The sequence below is a fragment of the Dicentrarchus labrax genome, unplaced genomic scaffold (genome assembly GCF_905237075.1).
Source record: "Dicentrarchus labrax unplaced genomic scaffold, dlabrax2021, whole genome shotgun sequence".
NCBI lineage: Eukaryota > Metazoa > Chordata > Actinopteri > Moronidae > Dicentrarchus > Dicentrarchus labrax.
The window spans coordinates 13,463,683-13,473,877 of record NW_026136703.1 but is presented as its reverse complement, the minus strand read 5'-3'; the positions used below and the strand labels follow the sequence as shown (position 1 = coordinate 13,473,877).

General features: G+C 40.8%; 1 protein-coding gene across 3 annotated transcripts; it reads right to left on the bottom strand.

Moving 5' to 3' along the window:
- Positions 1–27: 27 nt before the first annotated feature.
- LOC127361403 (14-3-3 protein beta/alpha-1-like) lies at positions 28–9,043 on the bottom strand. 3 transcript variants are annotated; one of them, XM_051395989.1, is made up of 6 exons: positions 8,900–9,043; positions 7,912–8,323; positions 4,294–4,417; positions 2,767–2,930; positions 2,572–2,667; positions 28–1,148 (listed from the first exon to the last, which is right to left on the bottom strand). In XM_051395989.1, exons 2-6 carry the CDS (start codon positions 8,206–8,208, stop codon positions 1,074–1,076), a joined length of 756 nt encoding a protein of 251 aa, XP_051251949.1. In that variant the 5' UTR covers positions 8,209–8,323; positions 8,900–9,043; the 3' UTR covers positions 28–1,073. The 3 variants fall into 3 exon arrangements, with proteins under 3 accessions (XP_051251949.1, XP_051251947.1, XP_051251950.1); XM_051395987.1 differs by having other exon boundaries at positions 8,904–9,034; XM_051395990.1 differs by lacking the exon at positions 8,900–9,043 and adding an exon at positions 8,436–8,700.
- Between the last annotated feature and the right edge of the window lie 1,152 nt (positions 9,044–10,195).

Genomic DNA, 10,195 nt, shown 5'->3' with positions numbered 1-10,195 from the left:
CAAATAAACAGAAAGACCAACATGGACTTGGTTTATAAAATGTTTTATTCATGTTAACATAGCGGATACATAGGGATTCAAACAGTTCCACAAGGCTTTTGGGGACTACAATTGAATGAATAGCAAAACAATAGTGGTCCAAATCTCTAATGACAATCACTGGACAGACTAACAAATCATCCTCTTGTAGGATGTGTACAAACCTGCATTGAAAATTACTAAACTTGACACCTGGACTTCTGTGTGTTACAGCATTTGTTCCCATTCCAGTGTAATATCTCAAGAGACATGCATGACAGAATCATTTTCTTCCCATTTAAAAACAAACAAAAAAAAAAAAGAGGTCCCTGCATTTGGTCAGACAAGTCCCACCACCCCCTCCCAACCCCCACAAAACAGGCATGCTTCAGTGAAAGAGTGGCATCATAACCAGGGCAGAAAGTGAGGATTTAACCAATTGGCACTACTTGGCTGAATTATAGTATTTGTTGCCAGCATGTAAAGTGCACTAGCTTTCCCTGCAGTATGAAAAATTGAATCTGTTTGAAGTTTGACTTCAGCTGCTGTAACCGTACCAAGTAACTGTAGAGACAGACACTAAAAGAGAAAATGAATGGGGAAATCTATTTATTTATTTTAAATCCAACACTTCTTATCAGAAAAAAAAATATCTAAACGTTCCCAATTGATGGGATTTTAGGCTTCCAGTTGTTCAACAATGGGACTTAACTTTTTCTGCCTCTACATTGAGCTAGGAGTCTGATATCATGTCAAGCTATCAATCACTTCTCTATAGCTGAAACTGCACAAATGGGAAGGCCAGGACGAACACAAATCAAAAGGAATGGAGGGTTTTTCTTTTCACTAGTTGTCCCAATCTACATTGTGAAAAGCATAATTATTTTATTTTTTTTCTCATTTCCTTACGCGACTCTTTTCAGCAATCAGTTTCATTGGGAGAATGTTTGAGTGGAGCAATAAGGAATGAAAGGTGTGTAAAAAGTTTTTTTTTCCTTTTGTTGTTTTTGGAGATGACCCAACATTGAGGGCTTGATTTTTTTTGTTTTTTTGTTTTAGTTCTCATTCTCGCCGCCCTCTCCTGCTTCTCCACCATCGCCCTCTTCAGCAGCGTTGTCTGATGTCCATAACTGAGGAAAGAAACAGATATTTGTTTAGCACACAGAGAAATACAGTCACTATTATCCATACTCTTTCTAAAATCTGATGCTTAGAGTTAAATAGTTTCTCCCTTTTCTTCATTGTAGCTGTCAGGGGGGCATAACTGAGATGATGTTTCATAAAGATAGCAAGGGTTTTGGTTGAACCATTTAACACCCAGAGTCTTGTTCCATCTTGGCTAAAACTTTTATATATTTATATCATAAATTCTGACCAGTTGTACCACATATAGCACTCGGCATTCAGGCCATACAGACTAGTATTTTTTACTTCTATGGAGCAGATTGTCCTTTTTGCTAAATCATTTCCAATCATTGTAATTTTCCACTGAATGACTCCAGCCAAAGTCCAGAGATAATTCATGTAAACGAAAGAAAACAATAAACTGTTTAAGTTGGACTGTTAAAGTAACAATTATGACAACAGAGCAATTTGGTGTTTCAGTCTTATTAACTGCAATTTTTGAGATTTTCTAAAACTGTGCTTTTGCATTGAAATGACCATATTAGGCTTTGATTAACACGCCGAAGACATCTGAAGTGCTGCAAATACTAAGCCTATTTTTAAATAAATCCTGCCTACAAAGAAGTTCAGTTCCTTGACTGTAAATGAATACTGAGGCAACTCAGTATACTTCACTTTCTGTCTTCAGCTGTCCTATCAAATAAAGGCAATAAAAAGCCCCCCAAAAAAACCTTGAAAAAAAACAAACTCAGTATACTTCAAACTAAGTGCTGGTCAGATCATCGAACAGGATCTGAAACCCCCTTTCTTACAGAGGAAAAGACAGGAAGGAGTGACTTTCTAAAATTGGCCGTCTGACAATCACGACAACTTCCCAACTGGCAAGGTGTTTGAAGATGCAAGCTTCTCTTGTTCTTCATACGGTTACTTTAATCACTTTTTTAAAATCACTTTTTTAATACTTTAACCCTATTTTTATGTCCAAAACATCCTGTGTGTATACAATAGGACTGGGTAATAATTCAATTGCTTCTTCTACTGACTTTAAATGGAAGCAGTTTTCCACGCAGCATCCACTGCCTCCTCAACTAACGGGTCTGCACATGCGCAGTTGCAATGATGCAGCCACTAGAGTCCACCACAGTCAGTTCCTTCTCTGCATCAAATTCTACAGGCTTGAGCAAAATGTCTTCTAATAACCTTATGGGATTTCGAAGTACATGACTAATCCAGGTTTTTTTATTTCTGTAAGAGCCCTAATGAATGCCTCTGAGGAGAGAGGAGAAATGTGAGCCATTATCACATTAGTATGGATTATCACATCCCACCCCTTATTATAACAGCAGGCTTTTGGCCTTGCCTTCAAGTGTGGCTATTTCAACACTCAACACAGATCTTTTTTGTGTCCTATAAGAACCCAACACTCACTGTCAGGTTGTCTCTGAGGAGCTGCATGATGAGAGTGCTGTCTTTGTAAGACTCCTCATTTAGCTGGTCAAGCTCTGCAATGGCATCATCGAATGCCTGTAAGCAAAAAAAAAAAAAAAAAAAAAGGAAAATGTTAACACTTAGTAACATAGTACAACTGGCGGCACGGGAAAGTGAGAAAGAAAGTCTGCTGACCTTTTTAGCCAATTCGCAGGCTTTTTCTGGGGAGTTCTTGATCTCATAGAAGAAGACGGAGAAGTTAAGCGCCAAGCCCAAGCGGATGGGATGTGTGGAGTCCATCTTTTCATTGCTGATGTCAGACGCTTCCTGGTATGCTTGCTGCGAGCTTTCAACGGTCTCTGGAGACAGGAAGGAATGAACCAGAATATAGTAAATTTATTTCTATGTAAAGGTTGAGCTACAAGTCTACTTGCAACAATGTAATTTGTGAAGTTTAATTTCACCTAAATCCGCCCGAGCATGGCATCTTAGATAATAATAGTTTTAAAATTATACATTTCTAGTCAAAGCTACAAAAAGAAAACATTTTGACTGACTGGAACAAACATAAAGCATAAGTCGACCATACCATATAGTTCGAAGTGTAAAAACAACAAATCTGTGGTTTTATCCAGCAGAGATAGTTGGATTATGTTACCTTTGGACAGACCCAGGGACGCTAAAGCAGTTTCCAGACTTTGTGCTAAGCTAATCAGTGTCTGGCTTAAGCATATTTATTGTACAAGCATGTGACTAGTCGCAATCTTCTCATCCAACTATTGGCAAAAAACCCAGTAAACAAATTTCCCAAAATGTCAACCAATTCATTTAAAGTGTAAGGAAATTACTAAACTTTTCCCCTGAAAATGAAATAATGGATTTTTTTTTTCTTGTGAAGGAACCAACGGGTTTGGGGGTGAGAGCTTCTCTTTTTACAACATTTGTTGACAATAAGAAAAGTACAGACCTTTAACAGTTTATTTTGACATCTTATGAACAATTTAAGATGTTTCATCTAGCTTTGAATCTATTTAAGGGACATTTAAGTGGAAGTGTGGAAATACTGGGAATCCACGTGGCAGAATGCCTCACAGTCAACAGGCAGTGGTGATTTCATGTTCAGTTTTTCAGAAGCTGTTAGCTTCCTTAACATGTCTTTTGGGAACTAGAGCATTATAGACATTAACTGTAACAATGAACTCTTGAATAACAACTCATAACCAATATTAGTATTAGGAGGCACGCCCAGGTAACTGATCAGACAGCAGGATAATTTCTGTATCAGCACACCAATTACCTTTAGTTAAGTGGATCAATCTGGAATACACAATGCTAATACGAGAGCAGTGATTCAAGGTAGGGATGAAATTCTGTCACTTTATTCTTACTTGTAGGAAAGCTAGAGGCCCTCTTAATTAGTTTCCTCCCACTCCTGTTTTACCATCCTATGAGATGGGGCCCTGTGGTCACACGCCTGTGAGGCATTGCCCTACTTGATGTCATTTCCAGCTCTTAGCTCCAAGACAAAATCTGACACATTCCTATTTGGAGTGTGAAGAGGCCCAGATTAAAAAACGACAGGGTGGGGCGGGGCGGGCTTAAAGACTCCCCACTACAAAGTAGTAGTAGTAGTAAGAAACAAAAAAAACATCACTGAACACTTAACAGTAAGACATACCTTTCTATATATAATAAATAAATGGAATACAATTGTAAACTCACTTGTTTTCTCATCTCCAGTTGCAACCTCGGCAAGGTATCTATAGTAGTCCCCCTTCATCTTTAGATAGAACACTGTGCTCTCGGGACTTGTGGAGTTTTTAATTAAATAATCATCCAGCAGTTTCTGTGAAGAGAGAAAAGGTCAGATTAATTCATTTAGATGCACTGAGTACATAATACACAATCAACCAAACAGAAGCCACACTGCCCACGAGCAAAATCTGAAAAATGATTTAACATCAAAATCCAATTAAACGGGCTTCATGCTACATTCACAGAATAGTCCAACTGTGCCAAATAAAAGGGGTGAGAACAGACACATCCATGTGGCATGGTACAACACTAGATATAGGTGGGGCTCAGTACAGCATTAGCTTACCATTGAGGCTTAGTATACCATTAGAGAGCACTACTCCCTTTTCTCTTCATAGCTGTGCAGCTCAATGATTAATGGGTACAGTTCTGCTCCATTAAGAATCAAGTGCATGTGCTCAGCCAGTACCATTTAGAGGAAACATTTCGCTCTGTGTCAGTTTCAGCTAAAGTTGCTCCAAAATTGTCTACAACCAGGCCAGGCCTCTAGTGTGTCCCCAACTGTCTTCTGCCCCAGATTCCACTCTTTCGAAAAGCGCTCTCCTCTTGTCAGCACTGTATAGCACAGTTTGGGGTCCTATTGCTGATTTTAACAGACATGGTAGCCTTTTTTTTATTCCTTACTGAAACATACTCGCAAATGTTCCACTAGCAAAGTCGAAGTTAAGACACAAGCGGCCGCCACAGAGCTCAAGAAGGACCATGCAGGCAGCATGTGAACGTATATTGGCTGGCAAGTTCAGGACCGCCCCGTCTCGAGTTTATATAATGCTGAAATAAGGTCAAAGGTAACAGCTACAAGAAAATGTTAGTAGTAAACTCATGTTCAATGATGAGTTAACTACTGCAACTGCATGTTTGTAAGTTTTACACTTACAAAATATATAGAACAGCGGAATTAATAATTTAAAACAACCTAGCTACTCTCTAAAAATTAGTTGCTTAAAACAGCAAGGGGATTTAAAAGCCCAGTTTGTAAGATTTAGAAGGATCTTTATGCAGAAATGGAATATAATATACACAACTGTTTTCATTAGTGTTATCACCTGAAAATAAGGACTGTTATGTATTTGTTATCTTAAAACGAGCCTTTTATGTCTACATACACCACTTCCATGGAAGCCACTATGTTTCCACAGTAGCCCAGAACAAACAAACAAACACTGGCTGACTGTAGTTTCTCATTTCTGCTTGAAAGGGGAGGGTGAAGCGAGGGAACTGCAATCTGCAACTACACTGCTATTTGCCAGTTCTTTAAAACAATATAATAATATAATAATAGTAGTAAAAGAAGTGGTAATATAGCAAAAATATAAGACGCGTGTTGCAAATCACATCTTGTGATTACACTCTAGGTTAAGTCATCTGTCTTTAAATGGACATGAGAAGATTACCATGGCTAATCTGTGTCAGTGAAACTGTGGCTTATGCTCAAATTAACCGCTTTAGAGAGCAGATTAACCATTCACTCAACCCTAATGACAATCCTGACTGAGAGACAATACGGTGTTTAGAATAGATGGTGATAAACATCATCTTTGCTTTCAACCTAAAAAAAAAATAAATAAATGAAAAATAAAAAAAGCAGCTTTCCCTTCCAAATCCTGGGAGAAAGAAGCAACCCTTGTCTGAGCCAAACCCACCGCAGCAGCCACTCCCCAGTCATTTACTGACACAAAGATCGGCTCAGCCAAAACACGCGCATGTCTCCAAGTACTAAGCATTCTTCTTTCACTGCATGCTCTGCAAAATAGACAAGAGTAGCCTTGCTCTCAGTGCTTTCACACAAAGCTCTGATTTCAGTCACCAGTGCTCACAAGAAATCACAAACAGTGTTGCTGGATTAAAGCCTGACTGATTATGTGTGTAGGTAGGTAGGTATTTCTTAACTCAGCAAATCATAATCAGACACAATGATACTGAACAAGAAAAGCATGTGGCAGTCTATGACAACCGTGAGATGTGTCTGTGTCCCACTACTTTTAGATGGCAAGGTACAGTCTACATGTCATTTTCAGAAGAAGACTGAACAGGCTCAATCTTCTCAGCTGGCACCCTGTCTGGTCTACAAGCCCTACATTCACATCTTGTGTGGAAACTAGAAGCCAAACATCCCCAAGCCTCTGCTGCCTCCCAATTGAGACCAGCTTTCTGCTGAGATCCAAGTCCATCTGTGCAGTCTACTGTGCAGGAAATAAAGACAGAGGGGCACACACGCAGCTCACTTTTCTATTGCAGTCTCTGCGCTTCTGCCTTTGTGGGTGCACAAGTAACCTGTCTGCAGACAAGTTATGGCATGATGACCGACACACCCTCCTCCGCTGACAAACCCTCAGTCAACACTCACTAGCGGAGATACTGGAAGCTGAGTCACAGACGCACTAGTGCATATTCTCAGGAACACACAAAGCTGAAAGCTGGTTAAAAAACGAATGGCCACTGCAGCTTTGCAGTGCATTTTTAAAGACAGCAGCTCGGGGAAATTATCTCAATCTTACAGCTAAGCTTCCACCCAGATCTCCTCTAATCCATTATCAAGGCAGGCTAGAAATAATGTAAAGCACCAATCTGTGCTGTAGCATTAGATTAAACAAGAGGTGAAAGCTTTCCCCCCCCACCAGTGTAGCTAAGCCTTGAAATGTGGAGAGTAATGTCTGAGAATGCATTTAGTTCAACTATCAAGTAACATTTCAATGGGTGGCTCTACTCTGCAGTAGGGTGCCATTTTTTCTGATGATCTGTACAAACTAGGATTTAGGGAGTGTATGAGTCATTTATGCATGTAAATTCTTGCACTTGGCTACCCATATTAGGCTTCTATCTACCAGATGGGACAGCACGGACACAGAACATAGAGTATATAGCATAGCCTTCCTGTGTGTGTGTCCCGAGTTCCTTCTCCACCCATTCAGACACACCTTGCTGGTGTAGTCACTATGACCTTTCGTCAGTTCACGCCCTCACAGGGTTTCAAACCTATTGTTCTAAATCCAGATTCCCAAAAGGCAGGAACAGTGGGAGGACTACATAATACTTCCTTGTCCTCTCCAGCTTTAGAGGCCATATTTATGCAACAGAGGAGCTGACAGGAAACAAGGCGGATGCCATTTGAAACACTTAAATGTACTAAATAATCATGTGTCACTTTTTAAATTTTAATGTGTACAGATGTGTCATGAAGACTGGCAGCTGCAAAAGACTCAATGCATATATTCACCATTTAGTTGAGCAAATAAAGCGTCCTGCACCATTTTTTTTAAGTTTATCTCTAAATAGCTAGGCTACACTAGGCATTTCCCTTAATATGATACAACACCGACGAGCAAGGGAGGGGGAGTATTGATCAAATCACACTGCAGTTATAGCCATCATCGATTGAACTATGTTAAATTACAATGATCCATTGAAACAATAACGCTCAGCTTTGAGCATACTTTGTCAGGAGGGTGGCATCAATCTCACATAGAGAAAAACATGCAGACTTGAAAACAAAAAAAAAAAAATGTAAAAAATTTGACACCTTACCAAAACGTTGTTGCAGATTTCCTTCAGCTCCTTCTCCACCTTCTCCCGATACTCCTTTACCATCTGCTGCTTCTTCTCGCACCCTGCGTCGTTCTTCACTACGATACTGGACATCACCCTCCATGCGGACCGCCTCGCCCCAACCACGTTTTTGTAGGCGACGGACAGCAGGTTCCTCTCCTCGTTTGACAGCTCGCCTCCCATCTCTGTAACCCCCTTCATGCTCTCTGCCATGTCGTCGTAGCGCTCAGCCTGCTCCGCCAGCTTGGCCTTCTGAATAAGATCCCCTCTATCCATAGTTTATATATTTTTTGTGGACTGAGAAAGCAGAAATCCGGATGTATGTGACAGTCAAGGACTGTTATGTTGCTTGTAGCAAGGCGATGTTCTTCCCCCACAGTAACGTTAGAAGCTGCGGGGAAAAAAAAGGTTGATAAAATTAGTAGGCATCGATAAAAAAAAATAAAATAAATATAAATATATATAAATGCAAGTGGAAGGCAAAATAGCCCACCGATCATTACCGTGACATGAAAGAAAATGCTGGTATAAAATCTAGCGTTAGGTAACAGCTACCATTAAAACCCTTCGAATGGAAGAAAACCCGTACCCGGACACATCCACCCTTAATTGCAAAATTACGTTACCAGCCCACTTTCACCATCATTCACTTTGCTTGCGGTGTACAAGAATGAACCAGCTATGTCTTTCTAAACGGTTTCTAAGCTGAGATTGACTGCGAACATCGGAAGCGAAGATCTGCAGTCGTTTCGCACGGCAACCCGCCACAAAGCTGTCTGGAGGAGCTAGCCCGCAAGTTAGCAGAAGCTAGCTGGCGTTAGCAGCATCGGCCACTCCTTTCAGTAAAAAAAAAATGTCACGTTAGCGCTACTCCTACGAACCACAGTTTGTCACTTTAGCGAGCAACGCGCGGTCGTATATTTAATGGAAAACGAAAGGGATAAAATAATGAATAGTTGTTTCTGACCTACCGACGTCCAAATTTGCTCCTCAAATTGGTCCGATTTGAGAGGTTGGTCAGAAAGGCAGAGAACGGCGGTAGCAGCGAAAATACAACTGAGCTGGTAAAACGGGGCGGGTCACCTCGACGTCCACCCTCCAATCATAAATCGTAATCTCACTTGATTGATAGGTCCGTTTAGCGGAGTGAGCCAGTAGTTGTTTAGCGCGGGGGAAAGAGGCGGGCCTTCGGGGATAGTTTGACAGACCGGAACGCTGCAGCGGTTGGGGCCACGGGGTTTCCTCCAATTAGAGCAAGGGAAGAAGACGTCATCGCATCGCCATGGTGATGCTCATCCAATCGCTCTTTGCTTTCACACGCTGTAGGCACTGTAGGCGGGTGTGGCACTCATTCCCTTTATTATCTGTCCTAAGTTTTTATTCAAGGATTAAATGGTGACATTTTGTATTTGTTCTTATTGCCAACAAATCTAATTAAAAAAACAAAACCAACAATGAACTGATCCCTCTCAAACTACTGTCTGTGTAGGTAAAGCCTGATGTGTCTGTCTGTGCCATACTTCCATTGTTGTCCAAAAACTCTAAAAATACTGAGCATAACATATTAAGTATTTTCGTGACATTTGTGTACAGCACCATGATATGTAACACCACAGGCTCAATAACAATTTGCCTTTTTATCATTTTGCTTGTGGAAAAATGTGGTCCGTCTGCGTTTGTACATACTGTTGAAGATGGATTGCACACACAGGCACACACCCAGGGCCCCAAGTGGTCAAAGGGCCCCTGGGCCTGTGCCTGAGTGGAGCGGGGGTTGGGGGAAGCTCTCTTTCTGACAGGGAATCTTTTTACATGTCTGTTCCTATAGGGGCCCATTGTCTCATAATCAGTCCATGCTATTATGACACACCTTCCTTACCACTCAGTGCAACGCCTGAAAGCTTAACAACTTATAGGCGATCCCTGTTAAGCATATCCAGCCTGTCAGTACCTTCAGTCTTTTGTTTACGGTGTCTTATATTTGTCTGATTATAATCAGTAGTTTCACCACTTGTGTCCAGTAAAAACTGACTTCATTGGAAGTGTGTTTATCTCATTAGCCGTGCATCTATAGGCATAATGAGGAGGAAGAGATAAGATGTTCATTTTATACTATTTTGAATTTAGGACACCTTTGGTAATTACCTGCTTGGTTGCTAGGGAGAAAAGCCCCTCCCTGGATCCTCCCACCCCCTGTGCATTGTGTATAGGTTTACTATGTTGGAATATGTTGTCCTTATGCACCAAAAGACATGATCTTGCT

Bases quoted from the DNA above. Each gene is read 5' to 3' on its own strand.
- LOC127361403 (XM_051395989.1), bottom strand. From the start codon at position 8,208: ATGGATAGAGGGGATCTTATTCAGAAGGCCAAGCTGGCGGAGCAGGCT. The intron at 2,668-2,766 runs GTCAGCAGACTT...TTTTGCTTACAG, and splicing joins CCTGCGAATTGGCTAAAAAG to GCATTCGATGATGCCATTGC. The intron at 1,149-2,571 runs GTGAGTGTTGGG...TTCTTTCCTCAG, and splicing joins TCCTCAGAGACAACCTGACA to TTATGGACATCAGACAACGC.